This window comes from Equus caballus, chromosome 1, assembly GCF_041296265.1.
Source record: "Equus caballus isolate H_3958 breed thoroughbred chromosome 1, TB-T2T, whole genome shotgun sequence".
Lineage (NCBI taxonomy): Eukaryota > Metazoa > Chordata > Mammalia > Perissodactyla > Equidae > Equus > Equus caballus.
The window spans coordinates 136,520,494-136,545,353 of record NC_091684.1 but is presented as its reverse complement, the minus strand read 5'-3'; the positions used below and the strand labels follow the sequence as shown (position 1 = coordinate 136,545,353).

General features: G+C 46.5%; 1 protein-coding gene and 1 long non-coding RNA gene across 2 annotated transcripts; one reads left to right on the top strand and one right to left on the bottom strand.

Annotated features, from left to right (window-relative positions):
• Positions 1 to 1,392: 1,392 nt before the first annotated feature.
• LOC138924606 (uncharacterized) lies at positions 1,393 to 5,400 on the bottom strand. Its single transcript, XR_011439595.1, has 2 exons — positions 5,018 to 5,400; positions 1,393 to 3,627 (listed from the first exon to the last, which is right to left on the bottom strand). It is a non-coding gene; the product is annotated as an uncharacterized lncRNA (long non-coding RNA).
• Positions 5,313 to 7,863, top strand: RPLP1 (ribosomal protein lateral stalk subunit P1). The gene is made up of 4 exons (XM_001495725.7): positions 5,313 to 5,692; positions 6,329 to 6,403; positions 7,406 to 7,523; positions 7,740 to 7,863. The coding sequence occupies exons 1-4, from the start codon at positions 5,621 to 5,623 to the stop codon at positions 7,817 to 7,819; spliced, it is 345 nt and encodes a 114-aa protein (XP_001495775.3). The 5' UTR covers positions 5,313 to 5,620; the 3' UTR covers positions 7,820 to 7,863.
• The last annotated feature ends 16,997 nt before the right edge of the window (positions 7,864 to 24,860 follow it).

Below are 24,860 nucleotides of genomic sequence, written 5' to 3'. Positions count from 1 at the left end.
AGATACTCAGAAATAAATTTCACCAAGTAAGTAAAGGATCTATGCAATAAAAACTACAAGACTTTGCTGAAAGAAATTGAGGAAGACACAAACAAATGGAAAGACATCCTGTTCTGGATCATGGATCAGATGAATTAATATTGCTAAAACATCCAGACTACCCAAAGTTATCTATAGAATCAATACAATCCCCACTGAAATACCAATGGCATTCTTCACAGAAATAGAAAAAAAAAGTCCTAAAATTTATATAGAACCACAAAAGACCCTGAAGAGCCAAAGCAATCCTGCGGAAAAAGAACAAAACTGGATGTAAACACTTCCTGATTTCAAACTATGCTACAAAGCTACAGTAATAAAAACAGTATGGTACTGGCACAAAAACAGACACACAGACCAATGGAACAGAATAGCCCAGAACTAACCTCTGCTTATGCAAGGTAGTTGACTGTATGGTCAACTAATATTTGACAAGGGAGCCAAGAGCACCTGATGGGGAAAGGATCATCTCTTCAACAAACGGTGCTGGGAAGACTGGATAAACACACGCAGAGCAATGAAACTGCTCTTGTACCTTTGTCTTATATCACTCACAAAAATTAGCTCCAAATGGATTAAGGACTTAAACACCAGATCTGATACTATAAAGCTCCTAGAAGAAAATGTAGGGAAGAAGCTCCTCAACGTTGGTCTTGGCAAGGATTTTTTGGACATGACACCAAAAGCACAAACAACAAGAGCAAAAATCAACAAATGGGACTACATCAAACTAGAAGTTTTTTTTGCACAGCAAAAGAAACAACTAACAAAATTAAAAGGCAACCTACATATTGGCAGAAAATTTTTGCAAACCATAAGATAAGGAGTTAAAATCCAAAATTTACACTTAAGTAAACTCTCCTTTATTATTTTAAAAAATTGCTTTGGTTATTATTTGGTCATTCCATTAAAATTTAAGGTCACTGTGTTAAATTCTATTGAAAACGCTAATGGAATTGAAACTACATCATTTGGAGAGAATTACCCACATTAAGATCTTTCCATCTGTGAAAGATGGCATATCACTCTTTTTAGGTTGCCTCTGATGTTATTCCATAAAGTTTTATAATTTTTAAAATAATGGTCATGCACATCTTGTTAGATTTATTCCGAGACACCACATGACTTTTGTTGCTAGGGTATGAGGTGTATATTTTAATATTGCATTTTCAAATTGACTTTTGCTGAGTACAAGAATGCTGCCGGTTTTTATATATTAATTTTGAATCTAGCAACTTTGCTGAACTACTTATTAGTCTGAATTATTTGTCTATGAATTCTCTTGGAACTTCTGGGTAAACAATCATATTGTCTATGAATAATGAGAGCTCATATTTTTTCAATTTTAATATCTTTTCTTTTTCTTGTCTTATAGAGATGGCTAAACTCTAAAACAGTAATTGAAACAGAAGCAGAGAAAGGAGGCCTCTTGTTTGTGCCTGGTTAAAGAGTACATTTCTAAGGTTTCACCATTAAGTATGACGTCTGCTGTAGATTTTTGGTAGGTAACTTATCAGGAAGTCACCCTCTACTGCAGTTTTCTAAGAGTCTATGTGAATAGTTACTTAATTTTATCAACTGATTTCTCTGAGTCTGTAAGAATTTCACATAGATTTTCCTCTTTAATTTGTTAGTGAATTATTTTTAATAGATTTTATTATGTTGAACTATCCTGTTTAGTCATGATATACCTTATTTTTATCTACAGTACTGGATTCAATTCTTTAATCTTTTATTTTGTTTTTTTCCCAGCTTTATTGAGATACAATTGACATTAATATTTTATTTTGGATTTTTGTGATTTCTCACTTTCATAAGTGAGAAGAACCTACAATTTACCTTTCTTGTACTATTAGGTTCAGGTTTTGTTACTATAGTTAAAAGAACAATTTAGGGAACAAAATATTTGATTTAAAAACGTTTCTTATTAGCACAGTTTAAAATAGGCAAAACTTTGTTTTACTGCATGTTGCTACATTAAATTTGCCAAAGATCAGTTTTTTCTTAAGTACTTATACTGGCGGGAAAACTGTGTTTTGGACGGACTTATTCTGGCTTTGGAAATATTTGAATTTTTCAATAGGTTTACCTTTTTCCAACAAATTTCTACTAAAATTGCTTCCTAGATTTGGATGAAAACTGAAAACAATAGTTCTATTTTTAGAAAGCTTGATAGTTTTTAAACATCTTTTTAGAAAGTTCAGGCTATTCAGATATGTTTACATTCATGGCTAAGATTGACCCAGGTAGGACCCTGAGTTGGGGGTTCCCATGGAAATGTTTGGTCAGGGATGATTATGAGATAACAGCACTGAGTGAATAAAGCAGGTTCCTGAAAAAAGAAAACTGAACCACCTTACCAGGAAACTAGGCAAATTCCAAGAGGGAAATAGATTAGGAAATGTAAAGATTACCATTTTTGATGATAGGAATTAAATTTAGGTTTCAGATCATGTAATAAATGATACATACAAGTTGTAGATAACTTGAAATATCAAAAATAAAGAAGACATTGATGAAAGAAAGTGAAGAAGACACAAATAAATGAAAAGATAGTCCATGCTTATGGGTTGGAAGAATATTGTTAAAATGTCCCTACTACCCAAAGCAATCTACAGAGTCAATGCAACCCCTATCAAAATTCCAATAGCATTTTTCACAGAAATAGAACAAACAATCCTAAAATGTGTACAGAACAACAAAAGACCCCAAATAGCCAAAGCAATCTTGAGAAGGAAAGATCAGAGCTGGAGAAATCACGTTCCCTGATTTCAAACTACATTACAAAGCTATGGTAATCAAAACAATATGGTGGCATAAAAATAGACAAACAGATCAATGGAACAAATAGGGGGCCCAGAAATAAACCCACACATTTTGGTCAGTTAATTTATGACAAAGCAGCCAAGAATATACAATGGGTAAAGGATAGTCTCTTCAAAAATGGTGTTGGGAAAACTGGACAGCCACATGCAAAACAATGAAAGTGGACTCCTATCTTACACCATACACAAAAATTAACTTAAAAGGAATTACAGATGTGAATCTAAGACCTGAAACCATAAAACTCCCAGAAGAAAACACAGGTGGTAAGCAACTCGGTGTACATCTTGGCGATGATTTTTTGGCTCTGACTCCAAAAGCAAAGGCGACAAAAGCAAAAGTAAACAAGTGGGACTACATCAAACTAAAAAGCTTCTGCACAGCAAAAGAAACCATCAACAAAATGAAAGGCAACCTACAGAATGGGAGAAAATATTTGCAAAGCATATATCTGATAAGGGGTTAATATCCAAAATATATAAAGAACTCATACATCCCAACAGGAAAAAAAAAATCTGATTAACAAATGAGCTGAAGGCCAGCCCGGTGGTGCAGCAGTTAAGTTCGCACGTTCTGCTTGGCAGTGCGGGGTTCGAAAGTTCAAATCCCAGGTGCAGACAGGGCATCACTTGGCAAGCCATGCCGTGGTAGGCATCCCACACATAAAAAAGTAGAGGAAGATGGGCACGGATGTTAGCACAGGGCCAGTCTTCCTTAGCAGAAAGAGGAGGATTGGCAGCAGATGTTAGCTCAGGGCTAATCTTCCTGAAAAAAAAAAAAAAAAAAAAAAAGAGCCGAAGATCTAAATAGACATTTTTCCAAAGAAGACATAAAGATGGCCAACAAGTACATGAAAAAATGCTCTACATCACTAATTATCAGGGAAATACAAATCAAAACCAACATGAGATATCACCTCACCTCTGTCAGAATGGCTATTATCAAAAAGACAACAAACTGTTGGTGAGGATGTAGAGAAAACGGAACCCTCGTGCACTGTTGGTGGGAACGTAAACTGGTGCAACCACCATGGAGAACAGTATGGAGGTTCCTCAAAAAATTAAAAATAGAACTACCATAAGATCCAGCAATTCCACTTCAGTGTATTTATCTGAAAAAAATGAAAATACTAACTGAAAAAGATATATGCAGCCCCATGTTCATTGCAGCATTATTTACAACACCCAAGACTTGGAAACAACCTAACTGTCCTCCAATGAATGAATGGATAGGGAAAATATGGTAGCGATAGACAACGGAATAGTATTCAGCCATAAAAAAGAATAAAATCTTGCCATTTGCACATGAATGGACCTTGAAAGCATTATGCTAACGAAATAAGTCAGACAGAGAAAGACAAATCCTGTATGATCTCACTTATATGTGGAATCTAACAAAAGCTCATGGATACAGAGAACAGATTGGTGGCTAGGAGGGAATGGTGGAGATCAAAAGGTACAAACTTCCAATAAGTCATGGGGATGTAATGTACAGCGTAGTGACTATAGTTAATAATACTGTATTGCACATTTGAAAGTTGCCAGGAGAGCAGACCTTACAAGTCACCACAAGAAAAAAAAATTTGTACCTACGTATGGTGGCGGATGTTAACCAGACTTAGTGTGGTGATCATTTCGCAATGTATACAAACATCAAATTGTTATGTTGTACACCTGAAACTAATATAACGTTATATGTCAGTTATACGTCAACTAAAAAAATTAAAAAAGAAAAAGAAATACTCTCAATATGAACCCAATATGAGTTTTATTAGCTTCAAAGGACACAAGGCGGCCATACAGCATCTAACCAGACAGCAGATACATCAAGAGGTCTTGAAACAGCTCAAGTGCAGTTTCAAGGCATTTCCACCCACTCACTGGTGCCTTAGCTACAAAAAAACGAAGCTGAAGTGGATAGTTCCCCTACATTCCTAATATCTTTTATATTTTGGAAAAAAGAGAGAAAGAAGATAAAATTTACTTATAATCCCCAAACCCATCCCTCTCCGCGCACACAAGCAGGAGGCCCTGACGTGAGCCTTCCGGATTTCAAACCCAGGCTCCACCGCACTGGCACCGGCGGCATCCCGGGCTAGCTACCCAGTCTACACCTTAGTCTTGCCATCTGCAAAATGGAGATGAACAGTACTTACCTCTCACGCTGTGTGAGGGTTAAATGAATCCTTGCAGAGCGTGGCTCAGTGCCTGGGACAGTACGCGCTCAAACGCTACTGCTATCCTTACACTGCAAGTTTCTCTTTTCCCCCTATATTCATTCATTTTACCCGAAACGCAGCTCCTGCCCTCCAGGTGGTCCCGCCTGCTCTGGGGCAGGGGTGACGTCACTAACTGATTGTCTAAATAGTGTCACCCCCGCTACAGTAGATGCGGGTTTTTCCTAAAACTACTTTTACTGTTCCCAAGGCTGAGTCTTACTCATACCAAGGCAATCAGCACCTGTGGGCGGTCAGCAACTCCCGAACTCTGCAACGAGCGCCACCAGCCGCGCGCAGGCATCTCCGGCGCAGCCGCGTCCGGCGCGCGGCTCTCGCCCCGCCTCTTCCGCCGGGCGCGGGCGCCGATTGGTCCGCGTGGCCGTATAAGAGGCTGCGCGCAGGCGCGAGCGCTCCTTTCCTCAGCTGCCGCTAAGGTGCTCGGTCCTTCCGAGGAAGCTAAGGCCGCGTTGGGGTGAGGCCCTCACTTCATCCGGCGACTAGCACCGCGCCCGGCAGCGCTGCCCAGCCCTCGCCTGCACCATGGCCTCGGTCTCGGAGCTCGCCTGCATCTACTCGGCCCTCATCCTGCACGACGATGAGGTGACGGTCACGGTGAGTGTGTCCTGGGCCGACGGCGGGGTAGCCTGCGGGCGGCCAGCTCCGTGCCCCTCTTCGGCGGCCGGCCAGCCCCTTCCGGCCGGAGACACGGCCATCCGCACCCCGGCTCTGCGGCTTCCGGCGGGCGCCCCCGGGTGGGGCACGTGCGGGCCCCGGAGGGACGGGGTCGCACCTGCGGCTGCGCGCTCCGGCTTGGGGAACCTGTGTTCAGAGAGACTGTCGTCTGTTGGCGAGGTTGCCGTTGGTCCTTCTGGTCCCAGGCCTTGTGCCGCCGGGCTGCGTGGAGTGGAGGAGAGCACGTGAGCTCGGCTCCACCCCGCGCCTTGACCCCTCACTTAAAATAGCTGCGGGACTGGGGCGACTCCCAGCCTGCGACATGGCAGCGATGAGCGCGCCGCCTGCCAAGGTGCCTGGCGCTGATGCGTTGTTTTTGCTCGTAATAGTCGAAAAGAGCGTAGGAAATGGTCGTTTCAAATAAGTATGCATGAAATAATGAGAAAATATTTGAACTGAATAAACATGGCTTTGTACACACGTTTTGAGTGATTTTCTTCCAATTTGCAGTATTTCGGAGACATTGACGAAAGCTTCACTTTGCTCTCTGATGGATTGCCATTTTGCTTGTTTTAGGAGGATAAGATCAATGCCCTCATTAAAGCAGCCGGTGTAAATGTCGAACCTTTCTGGCCAGGCTTGTTTGCAAAGGTAAGGTCGGGGTGGCGAAGTGATGGAGAAGCAAATTTGGGAAGACCTGCTGATGTCTAAGTCAGGTGTTCATGCTACACGTCCGGAAGTGCCAGAGGCCCCATGTTCCGCTGGACATCCTCTACCTGCTAGTGCTATCTGCTCACGTTTCTGTCTCTAGGAGCTAATTTAAGGTCTTGGGTGGTTGTGTCTTTGTCTCTTTCCTTCTGTTCTGAAACCATCGTAAAAAGAAATTACCAGGTCATTCCTTCTTAAAGGTTACCCAGAGGTAATACCACCCATGCTATTCCAAGCAGATCCTTCCAGCATGGCAGTCTGGTTTAATGGAACTTGGGAGTAGTAGGCATTTATTGACCACTTTACTTTGGGATATGAGAGGCTAGTGAAGACAGGATTCCTACCCAAGGAACAAGGCACTGGCTACCTCCCAGTGTACAGGTTACTTAATCTCTGGCAAGTGAAGCTCATGATGGCCTCTGACTATTCATTTTGTCCTTCAGAGAGCTTTGAGAACATTGTACGTATATCATCTTTAATAAATTCCCTTGGAAAAAATCTAGAATTACTTTGCAGTCTGAAAAATGGAATTTGTTAAGAGGAAGCATGGAACTGTGGAAAGAATCCTGGTTTGAGTGTTCAGGGAAGCTTGAATTTTCTACCAACAAGTTAAAAGCTAGCATTTTGGGTCCAGTTTTCTCATCTATAAAAAGGAAGTCAGTTGTATTTGACTACTTAAATACAGCAGTGCAAGAATGAGATTTAAAGCTTGAGTAGTTTTTTGTGACTCTCTTTAATGTAGCCCTGTGGGCTGTCCTATCTGAGTGTCAGAATCTAGCAGAGAAAATGTCACTGGCAGACTCCAGTGAAGGAGAAGGAAGAGAAATATATAGCGTAGGGAATTGATCAGTGTATGTTCAAAAAGCAGGTACTGTTTTTTTCTTGGGTGAGTGCTGTAACAAAAGGACAGAGCTGAGCATTTACGGATGTGCATGTGTGTTGCAGGCCCTGGCCAATGTCAGCATCGGGAGCCTCATCTGCAATGTGGGGGCTGGTGGACCTCCGCCACCTGCTGGTGCTGCCCCAGCTGGAGGTCCTGCCCCCTCCACTGCTGCTGCCCCAGGTACGAAACTTGGTGTTGGAGGGAGGAGTGGAGATTCCTAAGTATTATAGGCAAGATTGCTCTTAACTTGCTAAGAGTAGATGCTGTGTAGAAATCCTAAAGCCAGAGGTATAGTTTCATAAGGGCAGTCTAGGGTATTTTTGACCATGCAAGTTGAAGGGCCTGGAGTTTAAATTATGGAGAGGTATATAATTGACTCTTTCTGTTTCTTTTTAGCTGAGGAGAAGAAAGTGGAAGCAAAGAAAGAAGAATCTGAGGAGTCTGATGATGACATGGGCTTTGGTCTTTTTGACTAAATCTCTTGTAACATGGTGAATAAAAAACTGAACTCTTTGCTGCATCAGTCTTGCTGATGGTTTGGGGATGTACTGGGTGAAGATGACCTCACCTGTGCAGTGCTGGGTTTTTCCCCTGCCACCATCTTGGGAGAAATACTACACAAGGCAGACGGTGTACTAAGAATGCACCTAATCTTGCAGCATTGAGAGCTGCATGGACAGGCGGGAGGAGAGGATCAGAGAGCATAGGCCTCGGCCAGGTTACCTGTGGGTTTAGTTCAAGGATTCTGAAGGATTGGGGAAGATTCAGGCTGTCTCCAGTTACACAGTGGATAAAACCAGAATTTACACGTGTACTTGAAAAACATAAGAGATGAAGTAGCTTTGTGGGGGCGGGGAATAACTGAGCAAGGGTGTGAATTGGCAATTGGTTCACTCTTCAAAATGCCAGGACACTTGGGACTTGGATTTACAACACATGATTCTCATGTTGAGAGCACCTATTATGCGCCGGGCCCTTGGGACATATTGCCTTTAGCTCTTCAAGTAATAAATGAGGTCGTAAGATTCAGGAGTTGATGGAAAGCAGGACTTTGAGACCCGTTGTACTCCAGTGTACAGGACTATTTGTCTAAGTAATGCAACCATTTGGACAAATGGCTGGTGTGTCTTGTAACACTGAGCAGCGTATAACCCAGCAGCAATTCCACTTCTAGGTATTACCCAAGAAAAATTACATAGGCACATCAAGATACATCTCTGGGAATGTTCAAAGCAGCACTTTAAAATAGCAAAAATCTCAAAGGTCCATCCACCAGAAAGTAAATGGTCCTAAATTATCAGCAGTGAAAACAAACTGCAGATAGAGGGGAATTCTTACTAATAAAGTCCCAGTAAATATAGCACATTATCCTTTTCATAAAACTCAAAAATTAATGCATTTGGTATATAAAGCTGATAGAATCTAAAGAATGGATTGTAAACAATTAAGGAGCTTGAGTAAGGGGTGGGGCATACAGTGAGAACCAATACTTAGTTCAAGAAATACTTTGGGTTAAAGAGGACACTGACGAAAGGTATGAGATCTAAAATGGCTGAAAATTAAGTGGTAAATTGGGATGTTATAAATATCTAATTCAGGTTTCTGGACCAAACAATACAATTGCAAATGATCACTATAGAAAGACAAGTGTTAACATGGCCTAACCTTTTATTCGTTTGATATGAATTAAAAAGTGCCCAGTTTCACCCACATTTTAGTTCTGAGCCTTGATTTCCTCAATGCAAAATGGGAATAGTATCTACTTCATATTAGGGAATGAACAGAGCAAGTGAACATGCCCATCTGAGCTTACTAACCTGCATAAGGCACAGGGAACACAGGTGGCATTCCTGGTTCCCAGAATGCCCAGGTTCAGCAGGCCTAAACCTTGGGCACCTCACACCACCTCCCCACCAATTCCCCATCAGGCAGCAGCTTTGGTTTCTCATAACTGGTTTCATGCTTCTGATTGTTCACCAAGCATACTTGTTACTTTGTTCAAACAGTTCCATTGTTCTCAAAATTCTGTTCACATCTCTCCTGTGGCCACTGAAAGTATACTTGGGTCCACAGCTGGCTGGCTCACCCCTTTAATAATCCTGCATTAGCAGGAAGCCAGCATCCGGTGTTAGGGCTGGGATCACTCTCGTTCTGGAGAATTTTAGGAACAGACGTGCTCACTGACAAGCCATCTAAGAACAACTGAAAAGCAAATCCATATTGTCACCAAATGTATTGCACAATGGGATAAGTAAAAAATCTGAATCTTCTGTCAAATGTTTTACTCTAGTGTGTTTTTTTTTTTTTTTTTTTTTTTTGCTTCTCTCTTCTCAACTAAAAATGACATGGAGAGGGCCACATGTGAAATTTTAAAACCACCTTTTGGAAAAGAGAAACACTAGTTAAAATGAAAGAATTCAAAATATTTATGCAACAACTTGGTATATTGCCACAGATTCAAGTAAAACGTCAAATCCTTTCTCCCCCACAGTTTGAAGGAGTGTAAAGTTCTGAGGGAACCATGTGAGCCAGGTGATTATTGATTGGGTTGGTTGGGTAGCATTTTTTGGTTTAGAAATGTTCTCCCATTCTGAATTTGACCATGTCAGGAGAACTCAGCCCTGTTTACATATCAAGAAATTTGCTCAGAAAGCTAGTGCCTCCCAAGTTCGCCCAGCTAGTGCAGGGCAAAGCTGGGCCTGCTGCCTCAGTTGTCCCAGTCTAGCATTCTTCTATCATGACATGGTGTCCCCTCCACACCCATGCTTTTGTAAGGTACAGTGACCTGCCCTTGATTTTTTTCTCTGTCACTTTGCAAACCACTTCTCCCTCATCTTATCTTCACCAACAAGCCTGATCATTCAGCTTGAGACATGGGCTGCTTTCAAGAGAGTATTGATATTTTTAGTTCTTCTGAAACAGCCAGCAGATGTCCCCCAAAGTCAGATCACAGACATCACACAGCGTGCATCATGGTTCCTGGGCTGTTCAGGTCAGATTCAACAATCTTCTGGAACACTACTATCAGGACACAGGGTCAGGGGCCATCACCTATTTTCGCAGGATTGCTCAAATAGTCATGGCCTTCCAGAGAGGCCTCCAAGTTCTACTCAGTTTAACTGGCTGAAGCTTCCACTCCTCTGACTTGTATACTTTTGAGGGTTATGACGGTCAATTAAAATAAGGAAGGTGTATCTTTCACCTTCCAGATCTTTGCACTTGCTATCCTCCCTCTCCCTGGGCCTTTGGCTACCTACCCTGGTTAATTCTTCTTGTGGCACTAGGAAGCCCTCACCCCAGGATATATTAAATCTCTGCTCTAAATTCCCTGTACTACCGCTTTTTAAGAGTAGATGTGTAATTACATGTAAGTTTGTTCAGTATCTTCCTCCCTCTCCACATGGTAAGTTTGGGGATCAAGGCTGTCTGTTTCACTCACCTGTATCCCCAGTGCTTATCACAATGCCTAGCTCACTGTTGCTGTTCAATATGTATTTATCAGAGTCCAACTCTCTCCTTTTACACTTGAGGGAATCAGGGCCCAGACAGGAGGAGGACCTTGCTCAGGAGCAATGATTAGCAGAGCCAGAACTGGAACCCAAGTCTCTGGACCAGCAAATGCTCTTTCCACTGTAGTAGTCCTAACAGGGGCAGGAAACCTGTCCCGCACCCCACCACAAGCCTCATTAATTCATTTCATTCACACTTAGTACGCACTTTCCAGGTTGCCAGTTACTAGTGTGGTGTGAGATGGGAACCCAACCACTAAGATGAAGACGGACGACCAAGACGCTGGTACCAAGTTCTGGCCTTACACATTCCGTAATCCTAAACCCGCAGGACCTGGCTCGGTAATGAACGGGCGTCCAGGGATTCCCTCGGGAGATGCCCGCGCCAGGCCTTATTGAACTGGGAATTCTCAGCAGGCGTCCCGTTTAGCAGGACAACAGAACCAAGGCGTGGCGCCCAGGAGCCAGCAAACTTCCTTCTGGATACAGTGACCTGTCCCCTCTCCCATCACGCCCACATCGCCCAGGATGGGAGAAGATGCAGGAATGCTAGGAGACCGGATGAAGCATTCTCAGCCCTGTTCGCCCTCATGCCCTGGAAGAACCAAGCTCCTCAACTGGCGCAGATGCAAGGAAGACGTGCGCCCGCGCTCGAGTTCCTACGGCCCGCCGCTCGCCAATCAACGTCCGCGCTGGGAGGAAGGGGCGGGGCTGGAAGCCGAGTGTGGCCGAGGGAAGCCGAACTTCTCAAGTGCACTGAGGCCATCGACCGCTAGGGGCGCGCGCGGGTCCTCGGGGCCTTTTGCGCATGCCCCTTGGCAGCCGTCCCGCTTTTAATGCTGGTGGCTAGCCTTTTAAGGCTAGCGGCGATTTCGCGGTCTCGGGCGCTGGTTAGTGGATTAAGGCGGACGGTCTGTTGCGAAACCTCTCTGTTGGGGAGGTTCCAGCATTTTCATTAACCAGCAGGAACGGGTTGGGGCCTATGTGCAAACTGGGAATGATGACCCGTTCCTGCCGCAGGGCAGGTTTTGAGGGGAGGGAGCGACAGTAGTCTCGGCGTTCGGGCGGTACTGGTTCAGATCGCGTCCGTTCCCTGTGCTTTTACTCCGGGCGCGGGGCCCTGACTGTTCCCAGCACCTTCGTTTCCAGAAAGCGTTTTTGCCCAGAGAGAGGAGTGAGAAGATTTGCTCTGCTTTCGGCTGCTTATCGGCCATCTAGCTGAGTCACTTGGAAGCTGTTAAACTAACAAAACAAAACAAAAACAAAACCCCGAATGAAACAACAACTACACAGCTTCCTGGCCACGGAACCAGGACCTGCGGGGAGGTGGCGGGGCGGCTGCCTTTGAGCGAGCGCTCCGGAAGAGGCCGGTGTCTGGTTAGGGCTGGACCTCCCGGGGTAGGGCAGCCCGGCTCCTCCCGCGGCGCCCACGAGTGGAAGGCGCGCAGTCAGCACGGTTGGGAAGAACGACTGAATTAGTCACTGTCTTCAGAGGTCGAAGGGAGGTTTCACAGCCGATGATAAGCCGTGTTGACAACTCTTGGGAAATGGGCTGTCGCTTTGAGTGTATATTACTACAACTTTTTAAGGAGTGTAAATTGTGTTCTCTCTCTCAGAATTGAAAGTGCCATTACCTTCCACCTGGGAATTTCATCTATAGGAATCCATCCAAAAATATATGTACAATTTCACCGAAGCATTATTTGTAAGAGGGGGAGAAAAAGAGCATGAGACAGACTTTCCTGTAGCCAGTAACAGGAAGGCTGCTATTAGAGACAGCCAGAAGACCTTGCTGGGTGAAGAAGACGAGCTGCAGACCAGTATACATAATATGACCCTAAAAGATTCACACGCGCATGTTTCTATGTGTAAAGACAACTTCTGGAAGGATTCGAAAGTAACAACTGACAGTAATTACCTCTGAGGGGAGGGGTCGGATTGCATGGGAGAGAGATAATACGTTTCAATTTGTCCCTTGCCATATTGCTTGGATTTTTAAAAACCACGACCATGCATTACTTTTAATAGCCTTTAAGTCTGGTTTAGTAATGGCATTGTGGTCTCCAGTGCTGGTTAGTGGATCAAGGCAACTAATCTGTCATGAAACCTCTATGTCAGGAGATTCCAGCACTTTCATTAACCAGCAGGAAAGGGGTGGCGCACATTTGTAAATCAGGAAGAATGGCCCCGTTCCTGTCGAAGGGCTGTTGGAGGGGTGGGGAGCAACAGTTAACACTATTGTTAATTGTTCAAAAGTTGGGGGGACTTTTCTATGGAAGAGAAAATCAACTTATTCCAAGAAGCTGTGGAGGGAAGAACTCTAACCAATTTTGAGACAGTTTTAGCTAAAAATAAGGAAAAACTTTGCTGGGCATTAGGCTGAGGCTGGCATGGAGAAGACAGTGTGTGCTTCAGAAAGGAGTGTGGCCTAGATAGCTCTTCCAGCTGTGAGATCCCATAGGTCTTTGGGGGTGCCGGGTCAAGTGCTCTGATGTCAGACTACCTGGTTTGACTCAAATCCCACTGCCACTAAATAGGGCTGTGTGACCTTAGGTGAGTTGTCTAACCTCTCTGTACCTCAGTGTTTTCATATGCGTGGTGGGGATAATGATGACACCTACCTCATCTACCTCATTCTTGTAGGATTAAATGAGATGGTACATGTAAAACATTTACTACAGTTCCTGTTAAAAAAATGTTAGCATTTCTTTGCTATCTTATACGATGGATTGACACAAAAAATTAAAAAGAGGAGCTGGGCCAGTGGCATAGTTGTTGGGTTCCATGCACTTTGCTTTGGCAGCCTGGGTTTGGGGGTTTGGATCCCTGACGTGGACCTATACCACTCATCAGCCATGCTGTGGTGGCGACCCACATACAAAATAGAGGAAGATTGATGCAGATGTTAGCTCAGGGTGAATCTTTCTCAGCAAAAAAATAAAAAGAAAAAAATAAAAAGAATCTGAGAAATAATTCCTACTATTGGAACGGCTGTTTTATTTTTACACCTTTAAGTATTTGTGGAAACAGCCAAATATTGGATTTTCAGGATTAATGGAATTAGTGGATTGGTGGAATTGCATACACACTGGATGATTTTGCTTACAGAGGGAATGGTTGAGGTTTTTTCCAGATGCTGGCTCAGTGCTGCCGCATAGTGGCCAATCCTAGGAATGGCTACTTGGATAAATTGGCCTCTTCTTCCCAGAGCGCTGTGTGCTAGGGTGTGTGAGGCAGGCAGGCAGGGGGGCCCAGCTGTGGGCCCAGGGGTGAGTGGGTCAGTCCACACCTTGGAAAGGAAAGGCGTGTTTGAGTGCCCACCAGTGACCCAGGCAAGAGGAAACCCAGTGCGCTTGACTGTAGTCTCACCTCCTGTGTAATTTACTTAGCACATTTGACTTTTCCTCTTAAGACACTCAAGTTCATCTTGTCTATAAACAACGTTACTGAGCTGCTCTGCCGTCTGGTGTGCCCTTGGCTTTCCTCCAACGTTGGTGGAAGAAACAGCACATGAAAACCACTTCCTCTTTGGCCATAAAACTTAGAGAGGCCGCAGTGTCCTTACTGTTCCCGAAATAAGCTCTTGTGTGAAAAATTCTTTTCAAATTTAGGGCTAGGAGAAAGTTTGTATCCTCTGGTGAGCTCTGTGACTTATGATGCTCGCTTCTCTGCTCCAGCTGTTGAGAAAGAGCGCGAGTGTGATGCCCAGTCTTAGCGATTAAGTAGGCCCAAATGGATCATGTATTTGCTTCCGCCTCCTTTTCTTGGTACTGCCTTAAAAAAAATGTTTTTTTGTGGATCTTGTAATTTCACTGACTTCGTTGACTTCACCGCACATTTGTACTTTGGTCTATGCTCTCATATCCTTTCAAGAAAGAGGTAAAGGATCCATCCATGAAGTGGAAAGTGGAATATTTGAAGTTTTTTTTTTTTCTGGTGAGAAGTTTTTTGAGATGATTTTAAGTCAGTGGTTGCACTTGCATTTTTGAGACTAACAAGTTTATGGGTCAAAGATTTCAAATCATAATTTTCTTTTACTTGGGAAAATGAGAAGCTCATGCAAATAAGGCCGTCAAGGAAGTTGTGAGGTGTGGACAAAAGATCAGAAGCTATTAAGGTTCATTTCCTTATCCACTGCCACCAAGGATAATATTGCATCAGCATTCACATTTAGAGATGGAAAGTTGGGAGACTATTTGGTCCCAAAATATTTTTCCACTGCTGTCTGGAATGCCTGCGTTAGGGCTCGCCTCCTTGTAGTCGTCTTTAAGTATAAAAATTGTCCTGGGAGGGTTAGGGTATCAGTTCCTTGGTACCTTGGAGCCAATAAGTGGAGCCCCAGGTTCTCCCTTCTGCAGATCCTTTCAGAGTCTGGGTTTTTGCCTTCCCACCAAGAGAAATGGCTCCTTGGGAGAGCAGAGGCTGGTGGGTGAGAAAGCTCTGGTTCAGCTTCAACTGTCTGTGTGACCTTAGATAAGCCCCAGGACCACTCTGGTCCCCCCCACCCCTCCCAGCATGAAGGGCTTGCAAGGACACTTCTGCCTTCTGCGTAGCCAGTCCAGCTCCCTCCCAGGGCCCTGCGAAGACGACTCTGCAGCCTGGGCTGGTGGAGTCACCTTTCAGCCCTCCGGCGCCTCGGCTCCTCTGTTTACTCTCCAGTAAATCCTTCGTCTGTTTACTCAGCAAAGATTCTTTTAAGACAGGCTAAGCACACGGTTTGCTCTGCTAACAAGCCTTGGCATTTATTGTGAGGACCTTTGTTGACTTATTCTTGAGTCTCCATTGACATTCACTGGGAAACGTTAACGCAAACAGAGGAGACATCCTGGGAGCTCCAGGCCTGGCAGAGTGCTCCAGGAAGGGCCATCCTTTCTGTTTTGGTTAGAACCATCTTGAGAGTTAAAAATAACAATCATATACGCACCATAAAAGATTCTAATGATCTTTTAGTTTCTAGGATCAGTATCTGAGCACTTCTGCAAAAGGTCTCTAGAAAGCTTGCTGTGTTCATTCTGGACAAGAGGGCAGCTGTGCCAGCCACTTTGCAGACCTCCTTCCAGGCGCAGAGTCCTCCAGCATGCTGGGAACCGCAGCGCAGCCACAGAGAACCTTGGGCTGGGGGTTCAAGTACAGCCCCGCCTCTAGGTGGCCGTGGGATCTTGGGACAGTCACTTCCCCTCTCTGGCTCTCGGTTTTCTCATCTGTAAGGTGAGGGGAAGTGGTCCACATGCTCATCTTCCCAGCTGGACTGGGCCCTAGGCCCGAGCACAGGTCCTAAGAGTACTCAACAATGTTTGTTGAATAAATGGTGAATAAGCCACTCCAGCCCATCTCTCCCGCCTTGCTCTGACATCCTGTGCCTGAAGCCTCCCAAGAGACAGCCTTGGCCTTGAGTCATAGTCTGACAGGATCTGCTAATGGGGTCATTGCAGACAACCACAAACCCTCAACGTCTGAATCAGCCGTTGCGGCTGCTAAGTGGTTTCACCTGCTCCACCTCTCGCCTCCTCTGCTCCCCATCCAAGCTGGTGCTTGTAAAGGAAACATCTTTCCAGGTGAGGGGACTGTGTATTTGGTTTGTCTTTGTTGCCTGGAAACTGTTGACATCCTGAGATATTCTGTTACCTTCACTGGGTAATGAAAAATTGATGACTTTCTTCTCTGTCAACAAACTCGCGGCCTGTTCACCTTGGCTGGGAACGGGTGGGAAGCTGGCTGCTTGCTCCGCAGCTGTTTGCTTTCTTTCAAGCGGTTGGGTTTGCTTTACTTAGAGGTGGGGGTGGGGCCAGGCGAGCGTGACTGTGTGGGCTGGCGGCGAGCGTTTTTACTTCCCTCAAGTGCCCCTTTGGTTCCAGCTGGTGCCTTTGCCCAGCTGGTCCCTAGCACCTCTCCGCTCTGAGGCACCCCCTGTGTCACCCCTCCCAGAGACTTTCTCTGGTCTCTCCAGCTCTGAATCTTCCTTGTCCCTGAAGAAGCCCTGGGGGCAGCCTGCAGTGCGCAACTTGATGCCCATCTCCATTCTGCTCAGTCTGGTTTCTCTTCTTGGCAGTGCATCAGCCTTGCTGCCCCTCCCTGAGGGCAGGCAGTAGATGTTCCCGGGCAAGCACAGCGTGTTAGGTTTAGAAGGGACCGCAAAGAGCGTCTGACCCTCTCCTTTTGCACGTTTGTGGAAGAGGAAGTCAGGGTGGCCAGGGGATGTAGCCATCCAGTTCTGGACTCAAACCCAGGATGTCCACCATCCTTGCCCCACATCAGGTTAGGACCCCCCACCCGCCACCTCCCTGCTTGTCAGGGGGAGGAGCTGCATTTCCAGAGGCCTCCTTGGCTCAGACAGCTCCGCCTTCCTGCTCTCTGTCTCATAGACGGGGTGGGCAGAGCCCAGGGTCTGGCTGCTGTGCACTGTCTTCGGGGCACTGTCCCTGGGGCTCTCTCAGGCCTAAGCTTCCCCTTTGCTCCAGCTGTAGGTCCAGCAGCTGCGCTCTGAGTCTCAGAACGGCACAGGAGTCCTTGCCGTCTGCTGAGGCAGCGTCCCCGGGGATGGATTCCTCATAACTAGCCATGTGGCCTCCAGCCAGCCGTTTGCACCAGTGATGCTCAGAGTGTGGTCCCTGGACCCGTGCTGGCTCACAAACTATTGTTACCTGAAGACAGGTACAGGAGGCACTTGCTGAGAACTTGGGAATACGCGCTTCGGAGCTTTCGTAGCAATTTGACATGGCCACAGCATTTCATTTTTATTGCCCTTTACAAAAAGTATTGGTCCATGACACATTGGAAGTAGAAAAAACAACGGCAACCTGGTCCTTCTTCCTGAATGGCTTGGGAAGCCCTGCTGCTGGCCCCCTCTTCCTGCCTGCACCGGGGTGCTCCTGACGGCTGCGCTCCTGTGAAGTTCGCCTTTGGGGCCGGAGGGGGCGACAGAGACATAGATAATCAGTCCTTCCCAAGCAAGGCTGCTTCATCCTCTAAGCATCCTCTGTTGGACACCTTCTGGATGCTGGGACCAGGGAGAAAGGAAAGCTTTCTCCTTCTTCTTCCTGTTTTGCCTCAGCTGAGAGCAAAGTCATCAGGGAGAACATCCAGGAGGGCCGTCCACGTGGAGATGGCAGGAAAGTGAGGATCGCTTTGGGTGCTTTCTTCCCGGGAAGAGCAGCCCTGCGGCTTTGGCGTGTAGTGCAGGGTGAGTCAGGTTGCCTGGCTCCTCCTCTTCGTGGCGGCGAGCCCTCAGGAAAGCCACTTAATCTCTTGGAAAGCCCAGTTTCCTCAAGTGTAAAGGTCATATTGAAGGTACCTATCCCCCAGGGCTCTTGGGGGATGAAAGGAGATAATCCCCGTAAAGCACTCAGTACTGTGCCGGGTCTAGTCACCCAATAAATGTGTTCAATATCATAACAGTCCCATTATACCTTTTTTCCTCTCAGTTCCTGCGAGGTTGGGAAACACCATCCTTTCCAGGTGGGCAGATGAGGGCAGCCATGCTCCTGTCCCCCCATCACTCTGACCGCTGGATCCTGTGACGTGGTGAGATCGGCTCAGTCCCCACCTCCTCTAGGAAGTCCACCGAGATGGATGCAAGCTCCAAGAGTCTCCCCATTGTGGCCTCATTTTCCTAATGACTAGTTTTTCTAATTCCTTCCTCCTCCGTGTCTTAAGCCCTGCACAGACTGCTCATTTCGTAGTATGTAAGGCATCTCGCCACTGGAAGGCACTGTGGTATGGTGGTTATGAGGCTGGCACCTGGAGCCAGGCTGCTTAGGTTGGAATCCTGGCTGCACATCTTGCAGGCTGTGTGACTTTGGACAACTTGCTTGCCTCCTCTGAGCCTGGATTTCCTTATTATACCTCATGTGTTTCTGTGATAATTGAGTGAGGTAATGCAGGTGAAGGTCAGGTGCCCAATAAACAACATGCAGATGAGGAAACTGAGGCTCAGGAAGGAGAGGAGCTCAACTGTAGGGTGCTTGCCACGTATGGGAGTCTAGACATGCCCCGGCAGAGAGGGAGCCACTCTTGTCTCTGTTTGGCAGATGAGGGAACCGAGGCTCAGTTCCCACACGTCTGCAGGACTATGAAGAATTGGAGTTGGGTTGCTGACTCCAGTGTCCGATACAAAGTCCAGAGCTCCTCTGCCTGCTTGGTGACAGGAGGGTAGGAAGATGTGGGGTTTGGGGGCCCGTAGGCAAGGAGCTCAAAGCCCAGAATAAACATTCTTACATTTTTCTCTGCTGCTTTGCCCAAACCGCAGGAGGATTTTCAAGAGAACAGGGTGTTAGTGAGAGGATGGGCTGACAGGCTGCCCTTTGGCATTAAAAGATTTGCAGAAGAGAGTGGGAGTGAGCAGCAGGGGGCGCTGTGACACCAGACAAGAGCCGAGGCCTCCCCGGGAACAGAGCCAGGCTCCCCGGCTCCTGAGTGGACCTTAGGCAGGCTGCAGGACAGGAGCCTGCCTGTCTGCTCAGGGCTCTTTCACCCGAGGACTGGGAACCAGAGGAGTCTCCCGAAATCTGGCTGTGTGGGCGTTAGGAGCACTGACTCTGGAGTCAGCGGACTTGTATTTGAGAGCCTGCTCAGCTCTTTCTCGTGAGTGATCCTGGGCAAGTCACTTCACTGCTTGGAGCCTCAGTGGCCTCACTGAAAAAAATTAATACCTGTCTCCAGGACTGTGGGGAGGATGAACGCGATGATGCAGGTCCCTTTCTTAGCAGGATGCCTGGCGCCCATGATCGCCCAGTGAATGATAGTGATTATTGCTAATGAGACATATATGATTTGCAGGGTGGTGTCCCAAAGAGGTGAGGCCCCTGCTCTCCAAGGTCGAGGGTGCTGTGCTGCTCTGGCCCACCTGTGATGGCCCTTCAGTGGGCTCACCCTCTAGACACTGACCTGTCTGTGTCTCTTTCTGCCCAAGCAAACTGCCCACCCCCAAGGGCCCTGCTTGTGGACGGAGGCCTATGAATCCCATTTGGGCCAACAGCTTGCAGAGGTCAGAGGCGGGTGGTGTGGTCTCTGCCCTGCTCTGGACTCGCTCTAAGTCTCTTGTGCTCTCTGGACCTCGATTTCTCCATGTACAGCTGGAGGGGCTGCCGGAGATAAGTATTGGGGTCCCTCTCAGTCTAGCATCAGAAATCTAGGAAGCTGTCCCCGTCCTGCAAACATATTTATGCTTTAGCACACCCTTTGCTGCGAAACCGCAAAGTATGGCCTGACAGAGGGAATGGGCGGACTCCCAGCTGAGGCCCATGGAGGAGAGAGCTTCTGGTGACTTCCCTCAGAGGGAAGATCTAGAGGTGAGCTGGGCCTTCCTCACTGTCCAGCTCGCCCCTCCCGTGTCTCTGTACCATGTGGCGCTCACCCAGGGTTCAGAGTCCCGTACTCTCTACCCCCAGCGTGGTCTGCTCTGAGGGAGAGTCTGGTGGGCTAGTTTCCCCTAAGGTGGGAATGACTGGTAGGGCTGGTGCTACCCGTTCTGAGGGCCTTTCAACTTGGGCAGCGACAGAGTTTTTATCCAGAGAAATTAAACTCTATTTATGGAATCCCAGCAGGAGGCTCTGAAGGTGGAAGGATGTTGCCTCCACTGAAATCGCAGTGGCCTCCGTCCCCAGGCCTGGCTCTGCGAGATGGGGCTGCTGGGAAAACTGGTTCAAAAGTCCACGGCACACAGCAACCAAAGAAAAATACATAAATTGGATTTCATCAAAATTAAAAATGTTTCTGCTTCAAAAGTCGTCATCAAGAAAATGCAGAGTCAATGCAGAGAAGGAGAGAAACATTTGCACATCATATATGTGATAAGGGGCTTGTATCCAGACTATATAAAGAACTCCTACAACTCGACAACAAAAAGACAAATGACTCAATTAAAAGTGAGCAAAAGACTTGAATACAGATGTCTCCCGACAAGATATGCAAATGGCCAAGAAGCACATGACAGGGTGCCGCACACCATCAGTCATCAGGGAAATGCAAATCAAAACCCCGACGAGAGACCACCTTATCCCCACTAGGATGCTGTTATCAAAAAGACAGACAATAACAAGGGCTGGTGAGGATGCGGAGAAAGTGGAACCCTCACACACTGCTGGTGGGATGTTAAAATAGTGTAGTCACTTTGGAAAAACAGTTTGGCAGTTCCTCAGAAAGGTAAGTCTAGAGGTACCATATGATCCGGGAACAACTAGGTATATGCCCAAGAAAACTGAAACATATCCACACAAAAACTTATATACAAATGCTTATAGCAGCATAATTCATAATAGCTAAAAATAGCCATTGATCAACTCTCCATCCACTGATGAGTCCATAAATTGTGGCATATCTATGTAATGAAATATTATCCAGTCATTAAATGGAATGAAGTACTATACGCTCTACAACATAGATGAACCTTAAAATGTTATTTTAAGTGAAGAAGTCAGACACAAAGGGCCACATGTTGTAGGATTCTGTGTATATGAAATGTGAAGAAGGGGTAGATCCATAAAGACGAAAAGTAGATTAGTGGTTGCTGGGGCTTGGGGAGGAGGTTGGGGGTGACTGCTAATGGGTACAAGGTTTCCCTTTGGGGTGATGAAAATGTTCTGGAATTAGCAGTGATGGTTGAACAACTTCGTGAAGATACTAAAACCCACTGAAATGTACACTTTAAAAGGGTGAATTTTATGATATGTGAGTGTATCTCAATTTTTTAAAAAGCCCATGGAAAGAATGGTGGGGTCCTTGAAACCTTTGATGGATAATAAATGCCCCCTCCCCATGTCCTGTCCCCACCACCCTAGCGCAGGTGGTGACTGGGTTCTTTAGGGTAATTTTTCCATGAAGATGGAAAAGCCCCAAGGGGCACTTCAAACGTCTGGGGTGTTTCTGGTGGTCACGATGTTGAGGGGGTGCTGCTGTCATTGGGGGGCCTGTGCGGAGACGGATGGTGGACATTTTGCCATGCCTGGGGCCATCTGACAATGAAGAGTTGTCTTGCTTTCCACATTATTTCAGAATGTCTCTTAGAACAATGATGTAGATGATTATCTGAGCTAAAAACTAAACTCTGCTTTCCATAATAGACACCAAATATATTTGCAAGGTTTTGACATACGCTGAATTTCCCGGGAATAGTGCTACCATGTAAATTGGGAAGATCAGACAGTATCTCCTGCTTAATGTCAGTAATCTATCCCCGAAAATGAGCTATTCTATGAAAATGCTTCTGGGAACGTCTTCTCTTCCCATTCCTTTCATCTTGTTTATTTTCTTTCCATTATTTTTAAAGGAGAAAAATTATATCATTACTTGCCAAGCCCATTCCCTTAACCAATTTCCTAGATAACTAAAATCCATTAAAATGCTTCTGTATATAACAAATGATCATATGAGGTTGTAAGACACTCAAAGCTTTGCTTCCTGGTCACCCCGTAATTAACATGGACATTAACAAGCATTGCTCTGTACACAGGAATCTGGCCTCTCTTAGCACCATGACAGCCAAGAGGCACGATCCACCACGACAGCCAAGAGGCACGATCCACTTCGTCGCTATTTTCATATTTTTCAAAACACAACTTGATTTGGATCTTTGGCTAATTGTATTTGGAATGTATCTCGATTGTTTTCCTGTACTTTGTTTCACTAAAAAAATGTTGTATTGAATTGTGGAGACATACACATACATTTTTTCCTCCCGTATAAATGCCTGCCCAAATCCTGTACTGAAGACACATGTGTTCTATAAAGGAGTGATCTACAGGGAGACCTGAACTTGATCCTCTCTGGGCACTGGAGGGAACGTGATCCCCTAGTCGGAGCTCAAAGGACCTTGGAAAATGTCTGTCCTCCTTCAGTTCACAGGCAAGAGACAAAGGGTCGGAGGACTTGTCTCGGGTCACATAGTCCCCATGGCAGAATTTGGCTGGGAGCGTAGGCTCCTGGCATCCTGTGCTCTGCACTAGGACTTCAGGCTGGCATTGGAGCAGCCCGTGGAAATACAGGCCACCAGACAGGTTTGGTGGATCGGTCACTTTGCCTTTGACCAAGCAACCTCCAAACAGCAAGTAAGCGATATATCATGTTGTCCCTGTGTTGGAAAGTAAAGGTCAGTGCATTCTTGGTAAACATGCTGACTGGCTATTTACAGAACTCAGCATGGGACCAGACTGGACGTCTGAACACGGTCAAGTCAGGGCTGTGGCAGCTGAGCAGAGAGGCTGGGGGCTTGGGGCCCAGTGGTCTGAAAACCCTGTCTGTGCACATTTTGCTGGAGATGAGGAGAGTTTGGGGCAGCCCCCGCTTTAGAGAAAGCCAAGCCTGTGGTCACAGGGGAGCTGCTTCCTGGACAGCAATGCAGGTTGATCCTGGTGAGGAGGCATCTTAGCCTGGGTTCCCTAAAGCAGAGCCCAAGTTGGAGGCCTACATGGGAGGAGTTTCTTCAAGAATGGGACTCCAGGGAAGCCGGGTGCAGGCTGCAGGAGTGAGGCAGGGAAGGAGTAACCAGTACAGAATGCTAGATGGAGCTGCCTTGGCTCCGTCTCTCGGGGCCTTCTGTAAAGCCTCATGAAACAAGTCTCAGAACGGCCTGCCGGGAAGAAGGGATACCGTTTATTCATCCCCCTTTGATCCAGGGTTACCTGTGGGGCGTTCATCACATGAGCATCAAGGGGTTGCTGCAGGCATCCTTGCCTCCCTGGGGCAGGAGGAGAGAGGAGGGGGGCGTGATGAGGACCCAAGTGAGACTCAGGCAGGTTGTACCTTCACAAAACCGAGCAAAGCTTGTGAGGAACTAGTGATGTGGGGCCAGTGTGGGTAAGAAATGAGACTGAGGGGCTCTGAAGTGGTGCCAGGAGGGGTCAGTACAAGTGGCTCATCCTTTAGATCTGGACCCAGACGTCACTGCCCAGACTAAGTTAGTGCTCTCTGTTACTGGCTCTGAAAGTGCCTTCCTTAAACTGTATCTTTGTAACACTATCATCGTTTATAACATTGTATTTATTTGTGCGATTATTGAATATATGTTTCCTTCTCTAGGCTGCAAGCCTCAAGCAAGCTCCTGGCATGGCCAGCATGGACGAGGGGCAACACTTTGGCCAAACTGATCACCCAGGGCTCCCCCTTCCTGCTTCCTTTGCTCCAGCTTCTCAGCTCTGAAGACACCCAGGTCCCTCTGTGCCCCAGCTTGCCTTAGCGTTCTCCCGCTGAGAGTGCCCTCTCCACATATCCCCAGGGCCATCTCCTATTGATTCAACAGTTTGGCCTAAATGCTATCTCCTTCAGAGGGCTTCCTTATGTTACTGTCTCCAGGTTGGGAAAGAAAAGCACTGTCTCTCTCCTTCCCTCTTCCTCCATCTCCTCCGTCATTCTGTCTCCCCCTACATGCTCTTTCCTACTCTCATAACCTTGCCGCAGGCTTGTCTTCTCTGCTGAATTACATTGCTTGCTCCTTTAGGGCGGGAGACACGCCACATCCATTTTCGTGTCTTCCCCAACCCCTCTACTGTGTCTGGGGTGAGCACATGTAACTCCGAGGCAGCCAGAGTGCCCAGCCCCTGAAAACCTGAAGGAGACTGCTTGAAGCCTTATTTCATCCCCTGGGAACCCACAGCCCTTTAAGATGCAACTTCCTGCAAATCGTCACCATCCACTTTGGCTCCAGACTCCTGCCTCTGTGGGAGCTCATTTTCCTTTCAGCTGCTCCCTTCTCTCTTCCCTGGACTTGACTCAAACACAGGGCCTAGGTCTTTCTCCTTGGTCGTCTACTCCAAAGTCACACAAGCAGTAGAAACCTTCCTGAAGGTTCTTGGGTCACCAGAAGGTGCCTCATTGTCCTCCTTATAGTGATAACCTCAGTAATATTTCATGTTATACATTTTACCTTATGAAAAGTTCTGCCAGCTTCCATGCTAACTGGCTCTTCTTCCCCCTCTCCTCTCGGGAGCTCAGCCCTCCTGCTCTGGAGCAAACAAACCAGGTTCCTCCCAGGCCAGCTCTGCAGGGCGAAGGTGAACCCAGGGGGCTGCCTGTAACA

Excerpts from the sequence above, each read along its gene's own strand:
- RPLP1 (XM_001495725.7), top strand. The coding sequence starts at position 5,621 with ATGGCCTCGGTCTCGGAGCTCGCCTGCATCTACTCGGCCCTCATCCTG. Across the intron at positions 6,404-7,405 it reads GGCCAGGCTTGTTTGCAAAG|GCCCTGGCCAATGTCAGCAT; the intron begins GTAAGGTCGGGG and ends TGTGTGTTGCAG. Across the intron at positions 7,524-7,739 it reads CTCCACTGCTGCTGCCCCAG|CTGAGGAGAAGAAAGTGGAA; the intron begins GTACGAAACTTG and ends GTTTCTTTTTAG.